Here is a 23980-nt window from a genome sequence, read left to right as displayed (position 1 = left end):
TAATTGGATGCTGCATGCAGACAGCTGAGGACAAAATCTGGTACAAAACATTTCAAAAGTATGGAAACATACTGGACTAAAAGAGTCTATACATATATAACTGAGTTAATGAAATAAAACCAGCTGTAGTTATAACCACATAAAAACACTATGCACTTATGTCCCTAATCTCAGTAAAAATATTAGGAACATGAGCATAACGGAAAAGCAGTAATGCATCTGGGAGTGAATGATCCTCATAAGCCACTGGAAAGGAACAAACATAAGGAGCTTATTAATTAAAATGTATAATACTCTTAACATGCAAACTTGCAGCCACAAGTTAAGCTCAGAAGAATTACCTTCTTGGTTTTCAAACTGTTCTGACAACAGATGGTAGCAGCAGCCCACACTGCAAACGGCTTTGATTTCAGGCTTGGCAGTAAAAATTCGTAATGTATTTGCAGCAAGATCTCCACATGTATGAAGACCCACCATCATACAGTCCTAAGAAGAAAAAGAAAAAAAAAGCAACAATAAATCATCTCCTTCATCAACTGAAAGAGCACAAATAAAAACAAACTCCAAAACCCAAACGTGGTGCAAAAAGTGAGCTGTAAGGTAGAAATACCCAACTCCATGAAGACTCCTGCTGTTCTGTTCTAGATTTTTTCAATGCTAATCAAAGCTCTTCAGTGCTAAGAAAATATGGTGAAAACTGGCCATGATGCAGAAGTTCAAGACTATGAGTAACATAGCTGCATGGAATATCTACATGTTTACTGGGCACAGACCATTTTCTCTGGTCTTTCCTAGGTTTCCTGTTCTTGTTATTAGTACCACTGCTATTTTTCTTAGTAAAGATTCCTTGCTGTCAACCTGGCTGGACCTATCTAAGGGATTTCTGCTACTTTAAGTTGTTGAAATCAAACCAACTTCCTAAATACAGGTATAAAGTGAAGAGCAGCTTTGTTATTTCCCAAACAGCAGTACTGACAGTTTTGGATTATGCCTGCTTCTATTCAACAACAAATGGGCATTCTCCTTCACAGCACAAAGTAAGAACTTCAGCTTCAGATGCTCTGCTCTTCTGTCTATTCTATTTCCTACTTTCCTTTTCTCTGCAACTTTGCTTTTGCCTCCATTTCTCCGTGAAAATTCTCCCTCTTCTCACCATTCATAACAAGATATTTCCCTTCTGACATTATTATTTGGGATCCACATGGCAAACATGGTGTTGCTTTGAATTCCAGACATATTTATTACTCATAGAATCAAAAAGTCATCAGGGTTGAAAAGGACCTTAGAGATTACCTAGTTCCAACCCTCCTGCTGCCCCACTAGACCAGGTTCCTCAAAGCCTCAGCCAACCTGGCCTTCAACACTTCCAGTGACATCCACAACTTCTTTAGACAATTTTTTCCAGTGTCTCATCACCCTTGCAGTAAAAAATTTCCTTTTAATATCCACCTAATCTAAATCTACCCTCCTTCATCTTAGGCCATTCCCCCTTGTTATATTATTACATGCCCTCTTAAAAATTCTCTCTCCAGCCTTCTTGTAAGGTCCCATTTAGGTACGGGAAGGTGCTATAAAGCCTCACCAGAGCCTTCACTTTCCCAGGTTATCAACAGGTTATCATCATGTTATCAACAAGAAATTAGGCCAGCATCACTCAATTGAGAAAGCTTTCTATAATCAGATTTTATCTGATTCTCTCACCCACCTGTATTACATAGTGTATTCATGTCTGAAACAGTAAAACTTCTGCTTTCCTCTTTCATGTTCCCTGACATTGTTTTTTTATATCAAGAAAGGCAGTGATATAGGATTTCTTCCACCTTTAACATTTTACAAATTACACACTAAGAGGATACAAGATCCAGCTGTGCAAATGTATAGGCATATGCTTCATCAACAAACCCTGCTGCTCAGGGTGTCTTTTGCAGACAGACATGAGCTTGCTCCACATATTCTCATATACTCAGCTGCATTTATAGCTCAAGTTATAGGGCCATCAGCACAAACCTATGCTCTTGAATCAGAGATTATTACACCCTGGAATAAAATAGTATGGTTACTAATGAACACAGAGAAGATTTTATCATTCCATAAAAGACTGAATCAACGTATGTTAGTTCAGGCATAAAAACTAAACACAACCTCAGAGTTTCTAGACTTGCGCCACTGGAAGCTGAACTTGGGCTTGTTTGTGTAAACACAAATCCTGCCAGCTAGTAAATTACTAAATGAACTTAAAGTAATAAAATAAAATGAACTTAAAGTAATAAAATCATTCTTTACACAATCTTCATCTTGAGTACTACACACAATAAATTCTCCTGCCTTCCCAGTATGATGGAAAGTATAAAAATACGTAACTTGAAAAATTAAGAACTTTTAGGAAAATTGAAACTCCAATGCTTAATATATGCATCTACCTGGTAAATAATAATAAATTCATAATAATTAGATTTTATCTATAATGACGGTTGTAAAATAACTGAATATGTTGTTAACTTTGACAGCTGATTATTATCTACCTCATAAGTTCTAAAGACTGATTCAAAAAATTCCCAACACATATATCAAAATAGAAATACAATCTTTATCTGGTAGACATACTTCTGCTACCTGGTTAAAAACCATTATTGGGTCAGGATATTCATTTACACCAGAGATAGTACTCTATGTACATTCAGCAAACATGTACATATTAAAATGGCAATATAAAGACAACAGACAATCTAAATACAGTAAATATTTAGAGTAAAATAACCTCCAGATCTGTTATGATGTCATTGAGTTCTGTTTCTGCAGTGATGCAAGAGGTCAATGGAAAATACAGGTTCGATTCACTTGACTTTCTTGCTTTAGTCTTGAGAGATGTCATTTTTCTTTGTACTTCTTCCTCCTCGCAGAGTTCCCCACAGTTACAATGGGATAAAGAAAAATCTTCTACAGCATCAACAGGAAGAACATTTAGGACAGCAAGATCCTCTTCAGAAAGTTTGGTCTCATGAGATTGTGTCCCAGTCACTAAATCAGCTTCAGTTTCTGTGTTGGTTTGAAGTGTAGCCATTTCTGTGAAACCACAAGAAGGAAGTAAATCTTGGATAATCACTTGGCCCTGATTTTGAAGACTGTTGGCATTATTTAAGAGCTCTTCATTGATTGTTTTACAATTAATTTCATTTTCCACTGGCCTGTCATTTGCCATTTCCAAACTCTGGCTTTTGAGGCTTTCTTTTCCTCGACTCTGATATGCTCTCCAGTGTTTCTTCAATTTTCTATTTCTTTCACGAGCACCATTTGTGTTGGAGATTGAGGAGTCAATGCCATAAACTTTTAAGTTATACTGCATGGACAAAAAGGAACTCAGGTAGCCCTTCCCAGAACCTATATCAATCACCTAGACAATAGAGAAAAAATAAAGGAAAAGAAAATTGCTATATTAATGAGCAACAAGGCACACTTTAAGTGCAAAATTATTCCCTAAAAATGTAAGCATGAATTGAAAAGTTACCTTATTAGCATCATACTTCTAAATGAACTTAGTTCTTTTGCTTTGTTGGTCTACCTTCTGACTTTAAAACACAGAATTAAGTCTTAACTGATGTGCTCCAGAAAATAGACACTGCAATGTTTTTGCAATTCACATGCCCTGCTTCTTGCAAAGACTTTCAGTACATTTTTTGACACAGACCTTTCTTCTGCCAAAAAAAAATAACCATAAACCACCAGCAATTCCACCTGCCCTTGCTAAATCGGGTCAGAGTTAGCAAATAAACATTTCACAGTATTCAGCTTTAGGCACCTAATTCCCACACTGAGGAGCCTAAACCAGTGGGTGTACAGCAAAAAGCATCTTTAGTTTCAGTGCTTAATTTAATCCCTTCAGATCTGACCTAAAGATGGGTGATATTGATACTCTTTTATGTCAGAATGCTTGTTTATTCTGCTTTCCCATTCTGTGAAAGCAATCCATACAGCTTTGTTTAACATGAGGATGCTTTTCTAATAAACAAAGGGGCTCATAAGCCACACGTACTTTCCACTGCCCATTCTGGAGGCAGGAGTAATAAGTACCAGTTTAATTTGTGTCATAGCTTATACCATGTGCTAGTTCAGTGACGGATGTAACTCAGGAAGGAAATACCCTTACAAAGTGTTAGCAGAAACAAGTGTAACCTGAGACCTTTCAGTACATAATCACAGCTTTATATAATGCATGTTTTAATATGTAATAAATACATAACACAATATTTTATAAGAATTGGCAGAGTGACACTTCTCTAAGGAAAGAAAATTATAATGGTCACTTCTGTCCAGTTATCTACCAAAAATAATATTGACTAGATAAAATGACTTCTTTGTAGATGTTCCTGGAAGTGTTTGATTCAAGAACATCTATGTTTTGTTCTTCGTCTGTCACATGTTCATAAGAAAGCTTACACTGATACTGCTAAACCTAAATTGCAGCATACACTACATTGATGCATCTTAAACTCAACTGCATAGCTTTTTACCAGGTAAAACTATTCAATACAACAATATTCTTACTCAATGTGAAAGAAAGATTTATTCATTATCTTAATAAAAAAGATTTGGACAGCCATGAAATTAGAAAGAAAAATTCGAGCCAATGTCACTAATGACTATGGAAAACAGTGGAGAATACTATTAGGTACAAATTGTTTACTCAGGTAAACATGGCATTCTCATGGGTAGTCATCATGTGATATTGAGGAACATTTGCAATCTAGGCAAGCTATAACCATAGAATTTTTTGAAATTATTCTGTACCGGAATGAATTTAGTGAAATGGATTTTTTATAACTTAAGCATACTTTTTGAAATGGCTTTTATTTGTCACATTTATCACCAATATTTTGCTCTACTGAGCTGTAGTGAGGCCACACATAGAGTGCTGTGCCTGGTGCTGGGCACCTCAGCACAGAAGAGACATGGAGCTCCTGGAGCATGTCAAGCAGTGGGCAACAAAGATCATGAGGGGACTGGAGCACCTTTCTTATGAGGAAAGGCTGAGGGAGCTGGGCCTGTTCAGCCTTGAAAGGAGATATAAGTATGTGAAGGGAAAGGAGATTTAAGTATGTGAAGGGAAGGTGTTAAGAGAATGTTTCCAGGCTCTTCTCGGTGGTGCCAAGCAACAGGACAAGAGGCAACAGTTGGAAACAGATGCACAGGAAGTTCCACCTGAATATGAGGAAGAACTTCTTTACTGTGCAGGTGATTGAGCACTGGAATAAATTGTCCAGAGAGGTTGTGGAGTCTCCCTTACTGGAGATATTAAGGAATAATCTGGACACCATCCTGTGCCATGTGCTCTAGGATGACCCTGCTTGAGCAGGGAGGTTGGACCAGGTGACCCACTGTGGTCCCTTGCAACCTGATGCACTCTTGTTTCTGTCATTTGAAATGAAAGAGAAGTGTCGAAGGAATAATTTCACCCACCCTTTTATTTAACAGACATCACAATTATGTAGGATATGTGCACCCCCACTTCAAGTTCTGAATTTTTTCTATAAAAAGCAGCTTTTGGACCCAAGAGAAGGGTAGTGAATAATTAGTAAGTGTGACCCCTAGTGGCTGTAGAGACCAGCTGCAGCTTGCAGAAAGTTCCTCAAGTAAATTGAAAATAGTAATGCATTGTTAAATTAGCACTGGGATTTAGAAACAAAAGGAAAAGTTGACTAAAAATAGCAAGCAATGATCTTGCGCTAAACAAATAAACTGAATTAAATTATTCTCTACTTTACCTTCCACTGATTACACAGGGAAAGGTAATAAGCAATCCATAGCATATCTGTCAAGAATGAACCTTTAAAATTAAATTTCCATGACATAATAAACTCCAAAGGTCCTGTCCACAGTGAGTTGGGTCCTATGTTTAAACACAGTTTCTGGCACAATCACGCATTCCAACATTTCCCAGCACCACATCACAAATGTAACAGCTGCTGAATGCAGAATTATATCATCCTTACATTATACACTCCAAGTCTTGCTGCACATACTGCAATTTCTAAGGAAAACTTCGACCAATACATTAAGAAAAATAAATGTGTGCTTGAGCAAAGAGGAGTCAACAGTGGCTTCTTTTCAGAATTAAATCAAGTACTTCTTTAAAAAAAAAGTTCCACTTATATGATAGGAACAGTGCTTAAAAGGGTCAGCAAACTACTGGAAAAATAAAGCCCTTTTGTTATTTTGCTTTAATGTTTAAATTAAAAGCATAAACCTAGAAGTGATTAAAATGGTAATAAAATTTTTGCTTTTATTCTTATTTTACTATTTAGCATTGTACATTTTAAACTACCAACAGAGAGCAATATCCTCTACCACCCATTATACAACATGGATATGGAGGTGTAATGGAGGGCATTTTTCAAGCTGTCAGTGATCTGTAATATCTGAAAGAATAACCCTCAGGACATGTGCTGTTGTAAAACATGTGTTGTCTTTTCATGGCTCTAGATTTTTAATTAAATGCTACATATATTTTGTTTTCCAAGGATGGAAAAAAATCAGTAAGGAAAAACTCCTAAAATTTATAATTGCTACTTTTTTTTTTTTAAGTTGAAAGAAAACAAAAACAAAAGGAGTTGCTTTTTAAAGACTGAGAAGGAGGCTTTTATTTTTTTTTATTTTCCAAAGTAATAGGAAAGCTCTTTTCATATATTAGGGATTTTTAACTTTGCACAAATAAAAGTGCAAAGTTTTATAGTGCAAAAGTGTCATAGTGTATGACTAAAATGGGAAAAAGTTATTATAGAGCAGGCAGCATTTCCTATTTAGTGATACACTGCAATAATATTTTTCTTTTAATGTTACAATTTTTTAAAAAAGTAAACAGAAAATAATCCCATGTATAGAGATACTCCAAGCTACCTGATAAAATTATTAATCCCCGGATGAAATTGCAGCATATTAACAGATACTTAGTAAGGACGGGTTTGTGATTTCATTAGTAACCAGTTACATTGAAACTTCAGTTAAGTTATTAAGATGGCTTTACTTTTTCTACATTCTGAACAGGGCTTTTGCTTTCTTTTCATTCCTGAATCTCACAGGAACTATTTAAATCTCAATGAAAATGCCATATGAAACACCACTTTCCAGCAAATGCAGAAACCACTTACTACTGCACTCTAAGCAAACTATACCCTCCTACAGCTTTTTTAGTATATGAAAGTCTTCAACACTTAAACAACTAATATTTGCCTGAACAAAAGGTAAAAAAGGCAAAAAAACATGCTCATGACAGAATACAAGACATTCACAAATGCGCTGCTGGTGTATTTCTATTCTCTGAAGAGCACACCCTTTGTGGCTGTGAAGGGCACCCACACTTGTCACTGTGGCTGGCTCTTAAAGGCTGCTGGAGAGCCCGCCTTCCATCGCTGTAAGTGATCGCAGATGCTCACAAACTGATTGAGTCTCACCCACTAATGTTTGGCCTTAATTTAAGCTCTCTATTTACTTGACAATCCTTGTTGTAAGAACACTGCCTAAAACTTTGTCTTCATCAGCTGCTCCTCACAAAACAGATGGTCAGGACTGAGAATTATGATCTCTGTTTCCAAGGATGCCACAAAGGCCTGACCCAAATCTATCAAGAGTACAGCATCATTTACTTATCTAAATTAAACTCAGTCTGAGCCAAATAACCTCCTAAGCAAAGTTCAGCTTCAGCAATTCAGAGATGAATCCAAGTTTTGGGTGGGAGCAACAGCAACTTGGGATGCTGCAGGTACATTAATTTTAAACTATACTCATACATACTTACTTATAAAAAAGAATACTCAGAGAAAAAACCCTCACCACAAAATCTGGGCAGGTACCTTATTAACCTTTGGTTTTAAACAAATATAGTTTGCTCTCCACAAATCTTTGTGGGAATGAATATTAGCCTAGAGGATATAAGTCTCCATTTACAGTTACAGCCCCTTGCATGGAAAGCAAGGGCAGCTCAGATGTAGAATCAAACGTCTGTTGAGAGCCCCATGTCACCTCCAGTTTAAAGCAAGGATGAAGCTACATTGGCTAGTTACCAGCATTAGAGAGATTAAAACGAATAAACAAACTCAGCTCACCTGAAAAATTTAGTCTTACCACAACTCAGGCCTAAGGTATGGAATCTAACATAAGGTTTAACACTGAAAAAGCTTACAAAAAAGCATATGTATGCAAACTGAGGAAATAGTATTGGTGCATTTTGTCTAACAAAATGTGAAACATACTACTCAAAAATGTCAAGTATAGCTGGGGTGCTTGTGTTTTGTCAACAGATCCAAAAATAAACCTCCACAAAGTTTTACTGAAACCGTGATCTAGTACACTGTGCAATCATAATTACATGTATATTAAAAAAAGGTTTAAGTTACAATCAAATTTGAGAAAGGAATCCAGCAATTCTTCACCACCCAAAGATAAACCTAGCATCTGATGTATAAAATAGCCAACTAATGCAGTAATTGCTTGGTGATAATGGTGTGGGGTGTCCAGGCCTCATACATGTTCTACCAAATGTATTTCATACACACTCTTACCAAAATCTCTGCTTAATTTGGTCTCTCTTCAAACTAAAACATCATAACTAGATTTCCAATTTATAGATCTCAATCAATGTTAAATAAAGGTGAACAGTATTAAACAATAGGAAATAATTTAAATCTTGCATCAGAATAAGAGGAGCTTCCTCTCAAGATATTCTGCCTTAGCTTCTTGTGTAACCCTTGTGTGCATGACACAAGGCAGCTCTCCTACTGACATGTGCAAAACTGCCAGCAATATAATACTGACAAACAAGGCAGGACTGGCCCAAAAAGCAGGACAGTTTTTAGCTGCTCAGCACATAGAGGATGATCACAACTTTTTAAAATTACTCATGAGTGATTATGAGTCACTGAAAGGCAGTTCCTTTAGAACAATATATTTTTAAACAAAATTGTCCTTCAATTTGGTCCCAACAGCTCTTCTTTAGCTCCAATTATGTACAGGAAAAATAAGAACAGCAGTGACAGAATATCAAAGTGATGTATTTGCACACAACAAGGAGAATAACTTGGAAGGTATCTGGTAATACAAAGTAAGAAATGCTTTCTTACCTGCTTTATCCCACAATAGTTTGCTATGCTGTCTACCAGCTCTGACATCACCTGCACTTCATGTGATTTCTTATTATTCATAAACTCATCTGGTTTGATACCTGTATCAGATTAGGAAAATAAATACACATTAACACAACCTGTAATCATAAGGATTCGTGATCAATCAGGGAAAAAAAATAATATATACTTCACTGTTAATATATTTTCCGGATAGTAATTCTTAATTAAAAACTCACTAAATTATTACAAGAGTAAACTTCTGAACTATGGATGAATTAGCAACATTCAACACGCTGTAAAACTCTGTTTTTTTAAGATGTAGCACATTTAATACCTGACCAGATATTAGACAATAGTTACAACTATAAAACTGCACTATTTCTTCCTTTTCATTAAAAATATTTATGTTGTCTCATTCATCACATTTACCTTTCCATAAATGAAATATAAGGGCAGGGACAATAAATAATCACATTGTATAGCTTGTTAATGCTGCAGATTTGCAGACAATATCAAGAGGGAGATATCTCTACTAAAAGTTATGAGCGATCCTGGGAAAATTCAGAGCAAGATGAACTTTCCTTTTCTTTATTTATCCTATGGATTGGTTATAGAACTGTTACACCTTTATGGCAGAAAATCACTCAGTTCAGTGTTGCTGGAGAATGTGTTAATGAGATGGAGTCAACCTCCATCATGGGTTAACTGCTTGTGGAGAACACCCAAGCACTCACTTTGCTAACCTCTGTGCCACCCAGTCAAAGCAGGAGCTCAGAAGGCACTCCCCTGGGAAAAACCCACAGGTTTCTCTTAGGGGTCCAGTGCTGCAGTACACTTGGATCTAGTTAAATTGAGGGTAAGTCTGAGTGATAGTAGAAGAAACTGGATCATTACTGATGAGCATGCTTCTAGAAAATAGGACTTTTCTACATGACTAGGCCGATTAATATAATTTCCCATTTTCTGCTTTATGCACAGTATGTATTCGTCTATCCAGAAACTGATCATTAGGCAAAAACCATGTTCATTTCTTGATCAGATCATGCTGGGAGCAGAGCCAAGTGTGTTACTTCTTTAAAAGAGAGTGGGGAATTGAACTGAGCCATAAGAAACCCAGTGTTTTCTCTATTTTTCCCAAACCCCAAGGGATCTGTCTATTTCTTAAACATCTGGGGGTTTTGTAATAAACTGTTATGACAATACTTAAAATCGAGTATAGACTATGAACCGACAAAAGGAAAAATAGACTAAAAGACTTAAACAATACAAATAGCAGAAACAAGTGTTCGTCATCTCACTGAAGAATCTCCTTAACTTTAAAATTGTCAAGATCTATACAGCATCCTAAAATGCTCTTAATTTGTAAGCATATCAGGTTAAAGAAAAACAGACTGGAAAAAAATTTAAAATAAAAAAGATCTCTCTTTTTGTTTATGTTTGAACATTTTTGTGTCTGGATAGGCTCATCAGAAAAAGATGCAGAATTGGAAAAAGAAGAAACAGACATTTAACTTCTTGACAGAAATAAAAGTTGTTTTTTCTCCAAAGCAGCACTGTCACTTTGGACGATGACCACATACTACTGCACCTTTACTCTTTTCTCTATTATGAATTCAAAAGACTGAATGGGGTAATGCTGTGTGAAGTACTATGTCAGAGAGTACTTAATCCAAATTAAGTATTTCAAACAGGGTAGAAATCCAGAATAATTACCTAACTTAAAAAAAGCTGAGGTTCCAGATAGAAAAGGCATAATTTGTTTATATCTACATATATAGTTTATCACCTTAGCTACGAAAGCTTCTTAAGCACTTTTTGACTTCTTTCCCTGCTTTCTGCAGGATAGCATACTGTTCTTATTTCAGCTAAGGGAAAACTATACTTTTTGGAGAAAATTACAGTTTTTAAATAAATTTTATTTTCTCTGCTTTTTGCGCAAAATTCTGATAGGTTTTTACATTATTCTGGAAAACAACCAGGTATTACAAACTAATGCAAACAAATGTATCTGGGGACTGTCCCAGACAACTGAAAATTTGAATTAAAAAAAATACTAGTTTGACTCAAACTGTGTAAATTCTTTCTGCTATCACAAAATTACTTTCTTGAAACAAATAATTATACATGTACATTTCCTTATTATGTGTACAACTGATGCAGGCAGAACAAATACTAATTTCAGAAAAATCAGAAATTTAGAGAACCATCTGCCTTTGTGATGAAAAAAAGATAGTGTAGTTTCAAATACTTTACAGAAGTAGCTTGGATATGACGGAGTAACAGAAAGCTTCATGTTACCAGTTTTAGTTGGTAAAGAAATGCTGTTCATTTCCATTGGGAACTCCTAGCATGAGTACTTGTACTCTATTTGAAGAACTGCTTTAACTCTGTAGTGCTGTTTACAGCTATGTCTTTAGTTGTGAAGCTGAGCAAATTGAGGAGAGACTGTTTTTATATATGGCTAACAAAGATGCTTTTAAGATCTCCTATGGCAGGGTGCAGGGGGTTTATAGCCCAGAGATGTGGAAATTCACATACATCAGATAAAGAAGTATAAATCCATAGTCCACACCACACAACACCATCTGTACAGAAGTTTACTACGGTGATTTAACTCCATGATCCAGAGTGAGGAACTGGACTAACCATACACTCAAAAAAACCCTTCTGAGGAGAGTGATATTCCAGCACATGGAATTTAAAGATGGATTCATTAGCAGTCACTGCATGGCGTGATTATTACCTTGGCCATAAACACACTGCAAAGGTGGAGTACTCTCAGTGCAACCCTCACTTCTGGGTGGTTACAAAGCAAAGGGAACACCCTTCAGGCTCAGAAGTCCATACTGAGTAGCTGTGTCCACAATATGCTTAAAATGTTTGTGCTTCCCAGTTTTTCTCAGGAAGGATAGCAGTGTATCTACATTAAGATTGCAAAGATGCTAGAGAACTATGTAAGTATGCAAACTGTGGGAATAGGCTCAAAAGTCTGTTTATCTTAGAAGAAGAAAACATAGTAAAAACATCTGAAACATAAATGGAATTATCCTGATGCATGTTTTTCAGAATATAAGCAATGCCATCATAAAGTTGCCAGTGTTCTCAGACTTGAATTTCTTTCAACTTGCAGGCTTTAGCATGTCAGGGAACAAACATATCTTCTGAAATATAGAAATTAGTTCAAAATACTTAAAATAGCTCTAAGATCACAACTTGCATTTGGCAACTTGCACACAATGAATCCCTAAGTTGGTATTTTTTCTCTGCCAAATGATTACCAGGAACTTCAATTAAGTTAACTGATATTTACTGCCAATTCAGCACAAAGGTTCTGAATTACAATTCTATTGTACACATTTGGAACACATTATATTTTTCCCAAGAAGTACAACTCAGAAGTACTGCGAAAATACAAACTCAGGCCCCAGTTACCCAACCAAGCATCACTCCTGCCACACAGAAAACAAAATATTCAGCAATCGCCTTATTCCTGATGCTCCATCCTGCTTAACAAGAAGATGAAAGAATTCACAAAGTTTTGGCTAAGAAAGTTAATCCACGTATGAACTCAAGTACAAGAAGATAAAACTAGAGAATTACAGAAAATTAACAGGAACATGGGGAATGAGATATAGTAAAAATGAAAATAGCTAAAAAGCTAGAGGGAAAGAAAAGCAGCATACAGTTGTCAAAGAAGAAAAAAGGGTTTCCGATGAACTAAGGGCATAAGGAAATAAGCCAGAAAGTAAGAGGAATGTACTACAAATCATTAGGAGTATGTCAGCAATGGCATTCTAGTACTTCTAAAAAAACCTGAAAATGGAAAAATTGGAAAGAGATCACTGTAGAAAATGGGAGAGATGCACGACATTTGTATAATGGGGCTATCACTTAGGATAAGAAATGTCAGGAGTTTTACATATCCCAGAGATAAAAGGCACTAGGAGGCAAAGGTAGAGAGCTGCTCAGTCTGTCTCTTAAAAACTAATGAGAAATTTCAAAATATAGTGAGGCTGAGGACTCCATGAATAGCACATTGGCAGTGAAAATGACAGCACTCCAAGTAAGGATAAATGTCAGTTTATCATCTGATTTAAAAATTATAATTGGGGTAAGAGTCCAACTTGATGCCAATTTAAGAGTGTTTTAATTCAATTTCTTTAACTATAGAAAATGAAATTACTCTTGTTTTATCACATATAATTGGTACTAGTCTGAAAAATACAGAATTAATAAAATCTTTTTTTTTTTTTTAAGACAACATATATTCGCCATATTTTAGGGTTATAATTCTAAGAAAAACATACTTGCTACTGGAAGTATGATTCTTGCCACTTGGGGACAAGACAAAGAAAGAATTAACAAGGTATCTCACATAGTGATGTGCCAGCTTCTCTGTCCCATCCCCTTTAAAACTGAATCCCATGATGGGTCTATAGATACCAAATCCTCAAATTTTAGCAAGAGTTTTATTGTTTACCATTTTGTAAACAAATACAATAAACTATCCAAGAACAAATGAAAAAGGATCATGTAGGAAAAAACCCGCAAACAACAAACTACCCTCCCAAACCAAAACTCTCTTATAGTTCTAGAGTGAGTAAGTAAACATTAAAATACAAATGTAAATATACCTGTTGCTCCTTCACTGTCTCCTTTCAGTGCTTCAAGCACATCTTCTAAGGGGGTACACACTCCAAGGTTGGACAAAGAATAATACTTAGCAGCCAGGGCAAACAAATGTACATCGATAAGCTTCTCAGATTTTTCACAAAATGCACTGGAAAAGATGTCATCATCTGCAGATAAAAGAAAAGGAAAAGATTTTTGTAAGCAGTGCTTAACAGCTCGCTAATACTGCTGACAGAGAACTACAGGCAATACTTAGTATCACACACAACCGGCCATTCAAATTGCTTCCCCTAAGTGGGAAAACTCATTGTATTTTCTTCAGCTGTATTCCCCCTCCAGAACCGAGGTCAAATTTTGCTCTTAGTTGAACCAGTGTAAATGTGACAAAATCTGTTGTTTCAGCAGACCTAGTTCAGTATAATTGACAAGCTAATTCAGTCAACATTATCACTTCTCTTCTGTTTACAAACTTGCTCATTATACATGTCCTAGTCAGCCCAACCTGCCAATATATGCTGCTAGAGTTTTTTTAAGGAATGCAGCTGTTTAGTATATGAAATGTTTGGATTCACAATCACTCAATTCAAGTATTTTCCAAGCTGCTTTGTAACTGATGAACACTGGGAGAATTAAATTAAATTTTATTTCCAATCAGGTGTGGGCCAAATTTAGATTCCAATGTGTATTTTGTTAGATTCATGATGAAATACTTCATTTCGGTATTGCTTAGTACTGAGTTTCAAAAATGTACATTTATTTTTAAGTGAAACATATTAGTATGAATAATTTATTAATTCTGAGATTGTTTTGAGTTGTCTAATTCCTCTCTATTTTACCTAAAACTATTTGTGAATTCTACACAGTTTTGCTAGTAATTTTTATATATCTGTAATTATTTTAAATATGTAAAAGGCACACAGTCCAGCAATCAAACCATTACAAAAATTTGGAAAAAGTCTCCTGGTTTGTCTTTTGTGTTATAGGTAGATTTTGAGTAAGTACTTACGTAGCACAGTAGCTTTCCTGACTCTGGCATGACAATGGATACAGCTGTTTGGATTGACCTCAGCTCTAATGCTCTTAGATTTCCTTGCATGACCGCAATTAAATGTCATGCATATATTACAATTCACTAAAAACAGTCCCAAACCGTGTTAATTTTCATGATATGACACTACAAAGGCACGAGCACAGCAAATAAATTTTGTATCTAAGAAAGCATAAATATTCTCTAAGCTATGACCAGAATTAACATGGCTTTGTTGTCTGCACAGCACTTCTTACTCCTCTCTGCTACAGAATCTAAAAAGAAAGCCACATTTCTCCATAAACAACTTCCTTGTCTGAAAAAATTGAAGTTCATGTAGTCTTCATGAAGGCTAAGATTGTAACAGGATATTAGAGATAAGACATAAAGACCACAGCTTTTAGGGAGAAGGGACAGCTTTCCAATGTCTCTTCTGTAAGATTTATCACAGAAAGGTAAGAAAATAGATGTGCTTTCACTTTTTAAGCAGCTGACATAAAATAAAATTACTGTTCTTACAAATCTCACTTAACTGAAATCCAATGCAGCAACACCCACGTTCTATAACACTCCTTAACTTGGTTATCTGGTGGAAGAACATGATAGAACTAGCAGAATCTCATACAAGATCACCCGTAGTAACACTCCTACCTAACTTAAACTGTTGTCCCAGCTTGATAACTAAAAAAAAGGAACCAACTGCATTAAGGCATCTGAAGCCTAACGTCAAAATACAGAATGGCAGTTGGTGAATTTTTAATTATTTATGAATATTAAAAATGCTGGGTTTTTGGACACATTTCTATTCTGGATGCTCACAAGAGGAAATCTAGCTTGTCTTTAAACCAGTCAGTCTATATATTTGCAAACAAATCTTCAGAGCAAAGAAACACATGCCCCAAAGTTGGAATCACAGTACAAACAGTAATTTACAGAAAAATATGAAAATACTTAAACACAGATTTGTCTGTGCCTGTGTCCAATTTACAGCAATGACATGATAAACAAAATGCAATGTGGCAAGTGTCAGCTTTTTGATGTTTTAAATCAGTTTCTGAATCTAAAAAGGGACCTTACATTTTTCTGCAGGGTACAAGTGAGAACAATGGTTCCATCCTTCACATGGTCATGATAAGGAAATGACTTTGAACAAGGAACAGTAATTTCCGTTTATGTTGGGTTTCAAGATCTATAATGGTCCGTTTCTGATCCCTAACGTTATTGAGTTGCACTAATGCACACAGCTTATTTAGCTATGACACTATATTTCTATCTCTCTCTCCTAATTTTAATACAGGCTAGCAGTGCATTAATTTGCAAATGTAAGTAGATGCTTGCAGGTATCTTCACTGAAAAACTCATATTCTACTACGAAGTATTTTCATCACATGACTGGATGGACAGACACCATGCGGTCAAATGAGTAAGGCATGAACCAACAAATCAGCAAGGATATGCCCACTCCACTACAGTGCATTCTGTTAAATAGCATACTATAATTTTAAAGTCAGGAAAGAAGGGGCAATTCTTCCTTTTTATTTTAATTAGCAGAAACAATTCTTGCAGAAACCAAAGAAGAAATGTCATATTTTAGCCACAGCATGAAAACTTCATACTCTTCAAAAAAGATGTGCTTAATTTTAGACATAAATTTGTTTTTTGTTCCAGTAATTTCTGTATCAGATTCTGCAACATGCATTCTGAATGCAGATTATTAAATTATTATCCAGTTTTGAAATCTACAAAACAATACTCTGCCTTCATGATTCTCATGCTACTCTACAGGCCACCACTTTGGTGTTTGAATCATTCCATGGACTTTCCCATAGAAACAGGTTACACCAGAGTAATTTTCCTTTACTGTTTTCTTTATGAGGATTGCATCTGAGAATTAGTTTTGTTCCAGCCTCTATTTACATTCAATTTAATGTCCTGTTGCTCTGAATCAGTTCTGACTCTGACATTATTTGTCATGAACATTAAGCCTCTCCTTGCTGCTTCCCAACACTTTTGCTTGCTAACCAGACCACTGTCTTGTTTCCATCTGGCTCTTGAAGGTAATTCATAATCCAATGTCTTTTCCATGCACCAATAAACTCTGTGGGCTTTTTCCCAAATAACTCAACCCTTTAAAAATGAGTCTTGTAGTTAATATTTGAGAGGTCTTCAGATCCAACAGAGAAATGTTGCTAGTGATGTAGCAATTCGCAGTTCTTCAATCTCTTTCTGAGTCCAAATCATTATCTTAGCTTCTCTTTTATGCCAGAAAGCACACGCTACTTTCTGTGGAGCCTTCTCTTACACTCCACACACTTTCCTGCCTCGAGTGCCATTTAACGTAGGATTTCAGAGCTAACACAATGTGACAGCTATCTACTCTCCATATGCTTTGGCACGACACCGGCTTTTCTCAGCTAAGCGCTCTGTCAGAGATTTCACCTTGGATTTGAAAATGATCTCTCTGCCTGGGCTCAGTCCCCCCAAACAGCACCGCTTTCAGATGCTTTATCTTCATTTCTGTGCCCTGCCTGAAGGAGCATTACTGGTACATTTCCCTCCGACTCGGACTGCAGCACGTTCAGCAGCACAGCAGCCTAGCTGGCTTCCTCTTCAGTGACGGGAAAATTACTGAAAATATGAAGTGCTTCTTAAATAGATCTCGTCAGAAATAAAGCAGCTGCTTTCCTGTGCCAGACACACTGACTATGACAGATACCCAGGAAAGCGGTGTTTAAGCCTTTTCCAGCTGTCCTCCGCATCTCCAGTTTCACCACCCGGAGGACTTTTAACTGTTACATCTTTCCACTCGTGGAGGTTTTTAGGATGTTTTGTTTGATTTGGGTTTTTATTCATTTTAATTGCGTTCTTCGGGGCCAGTCTGAGTGAATGAATCTGCCAGGTTGGAGTTTCGTTTCACTTCCAAACGAACAGGCTGAAACTGACGACACGAGACGACCGTCACAAGCGCCACTACCGCGAGCCCCGGCCGTAGAATTCCCAGGCGGGCTGCGCTCCCTCTGAAGCGGGGCGGGTCGGAACGCGTCCCGCTCCCCCGGCACGGCCGAGCGGCTCCCGCGCCCCCGCGCCCCCGGCCCCACTCACCGCACGGAGCCGCCGCGGCGCCCGAGCCCTCCGCCAGGGGGCGCGCCAGCGGCCCGGCCGCGCGCAGCGCCTCGAGCACGGCGTCGGGGCGCGGCGCCACGAGGCGCTGCCAGAGCCCGCGCGTGAAGAACTCCACGGTGTGCGCGCGGCACAGCGGCAGCGCGCGCCGCACGAACCGCGCCGCGCGCCGCAGCGCCCGCGCCGCCGCCGCCGGGGCCGGCTGGGCCGGCAGCGCGCGCGACGGCCGCGACATGGCCCCGCGCGCGGCCCGTCGGCGCCGCGGCGCGGCTCCGTGACGTCGACTCGGTGCGCGGCGCCGGAAGCGCGATGGCGGCGGCCAAGAGCGAGGGGCCCGGGCCGGCGGCCGCCAAGGAGGGCGCGGCGGTCCGCGGACCCGGCCGAAAGCGGCGGTGGAGGCCCGTCCTGCTGCGCAGCGTTGTCGGCAGCGTCCAGGAGGGTGAGTCGGGGCCGCCGAAGGAAGCCCGACCCCTTGGCCCAGCTGCGAGCTGGCTCGACCCGAGCGTCCCGGCTGCGGCCAGCCCTGCCAGGCCTAGCGGGGGATTTGGGCTGGCCGAGCCCGCAGCCCCGCCTCGCTCCCGGTGTTCGTGGCCCTGGACTCGGGGATGGAGGTTGAAGGGCTGGCTGGGGCGGCCTGTGTGAGCTGGAGCTCCCGGGGCTCGGATTGCAGCCCCTGGGCCGTGTAGCGATGGTTTTCGGGTTTAGGACTCGCTTTGAGTTTTTTAGATATAAAAACGTACGTTTAAAAAGGAAGCGTGTTTGAGAAAAGGTTCGGGTTGTTGGTAGGTAGTTATGCAGATGTAAAAATGAATAGGAAAAAGAGCGTGGGTTTCAGCAGCACTTTGCGAAGTGGCAGCTTTGGAGAAAAAATAAAAGGAAAAGTTGGAATTAATTTGACTTCCCTTTAGAAACTGTTTTGTTAGTGAATATTATGACAGTCAGTAGATCTTAAGACTAATGCAATAAAAAAATAAGGCATTTGGAAAAAAACATGTCTTATTTCAACTTTGGTAAGTTTTCTTTAATGGTCGAGACTGAAACAGCCAATGTCTGTTCTTTTCTTTAAGCAGAAATAATTCCATGATGTCGCTGTAGAAAAGCACTTCTGGACATGTGCAGAAGGAAGGTTGTAGCAATAAATACTATTTAAGTGAAAGGACAGTGGATTATTAATATATAGTGATAGGACAATTTAGTGACTTTTTTCTTTGTGTCACAGCTGCTGCACGCTCCTGCTGCTGCTGCCAGCGTTATTACCAGTGTTTTCTTGAGACTGCCTTTAGGAGCTTATTTTCATGTTGCTTTGGAAGGTGTCAAAATTAGGAGTGAAGTGAAATGTTAATACATCTTTTCACTGGATTCAAAAAACATTGGCAAAGGTGCATCGTGGGCATTAAGCAGAAGTGTTTGCAATGCTCTCCTGGGGGTTCAGGCAGTAATTTTCAGTAAATCTGTGCAAGTTCCAATGTTGCAGTAGGGAACAACTTAATCGTAGTGGTTCTTTCCTTGAGCTTATGATTGGTCTTTATTGAAATTGCCACATGTAGTGGCTTTTTTCAGTTTGGGAGGAAAACAGATGGAAAGAGTCCTGACAGCAGTTGAATGGTTTGGTACTATTTTAGTGCAGGTGTATTTAACTCCCTTTTTCATGTGCTTTCAGGACGAGGATTTGCATTTCGGAGGAAACAAAAGATTGAACAACAGTACAGGAAATTACTGAAAAAGAGAAGACAAGTGCATTCACAACAGGATGTTCAGTTTACAGACACCTTTCCAGAGCACTTGAAACATCTTTACCTTGCAGAGGAAGAAAAGCTTAAGAAGAGGCGCAGGATTCCAAATGATTCAGTGTCATCAGAAGAAAAGCTTAATAAAGCAGCAGAGTAAGTTTTCAAAGTGTGTTTTTAAAAATGTAGTTCTTTCCCTCGCTAAAGAAATATTTTAGATCTTAACAGTTCACATGGACGTTAGTGTGGTGATTTGCTTTACTAAAAATGCTGTTATGTCTTAAATATTCTTTCCTGCTTGTTAGAAAAATAAATGGCAGTGTAAGGGTTTTGTACTTGAGACAATGAGGCATCATTGCACAGTATGGCCACCAGATGGAGATGAGAATAAAGGAAAAAAATTTTGTTGTTTTTCCATGAGAGTGGTATTTCTAAATAATTGTTCTCATCTCTCTGCAGTTGCTTCCATGTGTTTGAACTAGAAAGAGAGAATGCAACTCTAAGGTAGCATGTTCAGGTTTTCTATCTGAGGAGCTTGAATGATGGGGAAAACTCTTTTAGGCAGTCTTTAAGCTTCACGAAACATCATCCATGTGAAGATACAGCAGATAAGGTGTGTGCATTACTAACAGTTGTGTGCACTCTGGTCTTTGGTACATTGGCATTGAAAAAGTTTAGTTTGTTATATTTTCATGCTGACTGCACATGGCAGGGTGTTGGGTATCATTTAAGAGTGGTTCAAACAATCTATTCAGTGTAGAAGGATGAGTGTTCTGAAACCTATATTTGCAGTTAACTTCACTGACAAAAGCAGTGGAAGACTGTGCGACAAAAGCAGTGGAAGACTGCTGTGATTCTGCAGTGGCTGTGGGATCTATGGTTATGTCTGCTTGATGATACTCAGCGTCTCAAAAACGTGTACTTTTTCCTCCAGGTCAGTTGGGACTCAAGAGAAGTTTAAAAATAAAACGTCCAATCAGAAGGCAAAAGAAGAGTATGAGAAAATAAAGGCTGAGCATACTAGAAAGAAAGAGGTAAATCTTGCATAGAGTACTTTCTTGATTTTAAACAAAATCTAGATTAATAGCATTTCTACAGCTCAGTCTCCCATCTGAAGCCAGGGAAGACCACAGGAGGTATTGGAGCTCTTTCAGTGTCTTTCAGCTTGACAGTGGTATTCAGGCACGCAGGCATTCAAAGGATCGTTCTCTTCTTACTATTTTTATCTTGCAGTTGCCCATAGCAGGATTTTATTATGTCAGTTGGTACATGAAGAAAAGCTTTGAGCTTGATCTGCATAGCCCAGTGGATTATATTAGACCTCTTAAATTTTGTAGAAAGGGAAGTAATAACAATACCATCATCTTGATGAAAAATGAAATACCCATTCTGTTTCTTATGGCATTATCACAATGCAGTCTTCATTTTACCTTTTTATGTACTTTGACCAACAGTGAAATAATTAAATTTAATAGTATCCACAATCAAAATTTTTAGTCATTCCCTTCATTTGAATTTAATTGGAATTATTTTTAGAGGACATATTGTAATGTCATCACTGTCAATTAGCTCACTTGAATTATTAGTTTTAGAGGTCCTTATTTAACTAGTTTTTTTCTCTCCCAGGACATTGCTTATTGCAATGTAAAATGGCACACAGTGTAGCATTGTAGAAGTTGTGTAACTTCCTGGTGACATACTAAATTTCAGTAGCTACTGTATAAATATTGAATATATAGCTGTAAAAAAGATACTATTTCTTCAGCTGTATTTAGTTTTAGCAAGCTGATCTGTGATTCTGGGTGAGTTATGTGGTTATTCAGCTGGTGTCTGCTTTTTTGCGTATTAGCTACAAATTGTGTCGAAAGAAATTAACGTTATGACTGGCTTATTTAGAGAAGATGGGAACAAGCAAAACCCTGGCAAGACTGCAGAGAGTTCTCTTTGAGCAGAACATAGGAGTTGCCTGCGGTCAGATGTTGGCATTTTTAGTTTTGTTAAAGATAATTAGGCAAAACAGGAACTGAGTGCCCCAATAACAGTAATCATTTAGGTGGAGTACTTAGGTGGTGCATGTTGAAAAAGTAAAGTATGTGCTTCATTGTCATGTGTATTAGCAAACGCTGGATTTACTGTTTATTTTGGGAAGAGAAATAAGCCTAAAGACGCAATTTTTGCCTCCTCAAGGGCCTTTTTTGGCCCAAGAAAAGCTAGTATTTAGTAAAGATCAGAAAAAATATGAAGGTAAGTAGCAACTGAGATGAATGTTCTTGGTTTGAAGTAAGCATTTGGCTGGTAGCTTAACTGGATGTTGTTTACAAGAATATGATGAACAGCAGAAAAATTATTAGATACGAAGTGTATTACAGGTAAGTTAGAGCTGATGCTGCTCTGTTTTTTTTTTTAAAAAAGGAATAAATTTTGTTAGTCATTATTGTAAAATAAGTCAATGATTCTGAATGGAGAGAGGTTATCTGTTTATCTGTGCATATTTTTGCATATGTGTGTTTATTTGATTGTTTAGATGTTTTTTCCTGAGGCCTCTTAGATTTCTGTTTAGAAGTATTTTCTTGAGTTTTGTCCTGTAAATTGTATGTCAGAGAGCAATTCTTACTAGTTTTTGTACATCACTGAATCCATTTATGCTGTGGAAAACAAAAATATGATCCATAAATTATCATCTGTTCAGGCGTTCTGCAGAAATGCTTGCCGATGTGATCAGCATGGCACTGCATTTCAAAGAATAAACTTTATGAGAAGAAATTATCCAAATGAACTGGAGCAGTCTTTCAGTCTGATTTGTGATGTCTTGCATATTTTGTAGGACATGATATAAGTGAAGTAAGCTGGTTATCTGGCTTGTGGATATTTGCCCAAATTACTGAGTAAAATTACAACCCTGGATAAGGGGGTGTGAGATGTTGGATAAAATCTGAATGTAACATTGTGGTGATTATCTATATAGTGTTGATAGTCCATCTGTATACAGTTAACACTCCATTAGTAGTTTGGTTGCATGTGTGCTTCATGGAAAATTTTACGGGTAAAATTTTGATTAGGGTTCATGGTTTTGTTCCATCTCTCTTAAAAGTAAAGACAGAGTCTGTGCTGCCTTAAAGAGAACAGGTCACTAGTGGTTTGGTCTGGATTAATTTCCCCTAGATAATGCTGTCCTAGTATCACAAACCTGCCCAACACATGGTCTAGATAGGTTCCATATCCTATCAGCCTGTCCTGTGCAGAGGTGTCTTAATATCCCAGCACATATGGATTGACAAGATACTCACATGGGAGCTGCTTTTTCTGGCTTGCACTCAAGAGGAGAAAGTGGGGTTTTTCATTTAAGGAGAGTAGTGAAGGAGCACATTTCACAGAAAGGAAGTAGTATACATTGCAGCAGCAAACCTTATTGTAGGATGTTCTGCTGAAGAAAGCTTGACTCTTCTCTTAAAGCTTGAGGCTGTATAATTTGTTCTGATTGCAGTATGTGCTGAAAGAACATCCTGATTCAACTTTAGAGAAATGGTGTTTCTGTTGGCAGTACAATACCTAACTGCCAGTACCTATACAAAAATTAACTTTATTGCTTGTAAATAGCTTCACAGTCACAGAGGGTTCATAATTGTTTCATAATCTTACATATTTATTTAATTTCAGGAAGCAGAAAAAAGAAAACAACAAAGAGAAGAAGCTCAACGTTTGTACAAGAAAAAGAAAATGGAAGCTTATAAAATACTGAGTAAGAAGACAAAGAAAGGACAGCCAAATCTAAATTTACAAGTAGAATTTCTTCTTCAGAAAATACAGCAAAACACATAACCCCTGCAAATATTTAAGTTAGCTGTGGACATTTTATTAAATTACTTTTAATAAATAATGTCTTTTTGTTCTGTATTACTTTTGTTATTGCCTTTATTTATCTCATTAGTCCAGTAATGATATATTCATCCTGAAAATATGTATTCTATGCTGAGAGTGAAAGGGATCTGGTACCTTGAAAATAAATGGTCTGTATTTCTGAACTTAAATTCTATTAGGTGTGTGACATCTTGAACTCAAAATAATAGGCTGTAGCACCATCTGACCATGAATCTAATACTTCCTGCAATTTTGACTCCTAAAATTGCATTCACTTGGGAGGATTAAAATGATGTATGTGATGTATTTGGTATTGCAGGAGCTGCCAGTTCTAGGAGTGTGTTTTGTGTGCTCTTGGATAGGTTTAGCACATGAAGACAAAGTACATATACTATATTTGGATGGCTATTATTTCTCATTCTCCACAAAGAATAAAACTTGCCAGTAGTAAGGTCCAAAGGTCCAAAAGTGGTTTGTATGTAAAGATCTTGGAAAAATAATTG

The 23980-nt window shown here is 37.7% G+C and overlaps 2 protein-coding genes across 5 annotated transcripts in view; one reads left to right on the top strand and one right to left on the bottom strand.

Annotated features, from left to right (window-relative positions):
- METTL25 (methyltransferase like 25) overlaps positions 1-18127 on the bottom strand; it is a 46631-nt gene extending 28504 nt beyond the window's left edge. For all 4 annotated transcript variants that reach the window (XM_068190324.1, XM_068190325.1, XM_068190326.1 and 1 more), the window contains exons 1-5: positions 17875-18127; positions 13748-13912; positions 9111-9211; positions 2759-3391; positions 342-486 (exon numbers count right to left, since the gene is read on the bottom strand). In XM_068190324.1, the coding sequence (XP_068046425.1) occupies positions 342-486; positions 2759-3391; positions 9111-9211; positions 13748-13912; positions 17875-18127 (1297 nt within the window). The remainder of the gene's footprint in view (positions 1-341; positions 487-2758; positions 3392-9110; positions 9212-13747; positions 13913-17874) is intronic.
- A 45-nt stretch (positions 18128-18172) lies between these two features.
- On the top strand, positions 18173-23647 carry CCDC59 (coiled-coil domain containing 59). The gene is made up of 4 exons (XM_068190328.1): positions 18173-18331; positions 19553-19775; positions 20554-20653; positions 23277-23647. The coding sequence occupies exons 1-4, from the start codon at positions 18202-18204 to the stop codon at positions 23436-23438; spliced, it is 615 nt and encodes a 204-aa protein (XP_068046429.1). The 5' UTR covers positions 18173-18201; the 3' UTR covers positions 23439-23647.
- The last annotated feature ends 333 nt before the right edge of the window (positions 23648-23980 follow it).

This window comes from Anomalospiza imberbis, chromosome 5 (genome assembly GCF_031753505.1).
Source record: "Anomalospiza imberbis isolate Cuckoo-Finch-1a 21T00152 chromosome 5, ASM3175350v1, whole genome shotgun sequence".
Taxonomy (NCBI): domain Eukaryota; kingdom Metazoa; phylum Chordata; class Aves; order Passeriformes; family Viduidae; genus Anomalospiza; species Anomalospiza imberbis.
This window is presented reverse-complemented; position numbering and strand designations above follow the sequence as displayed.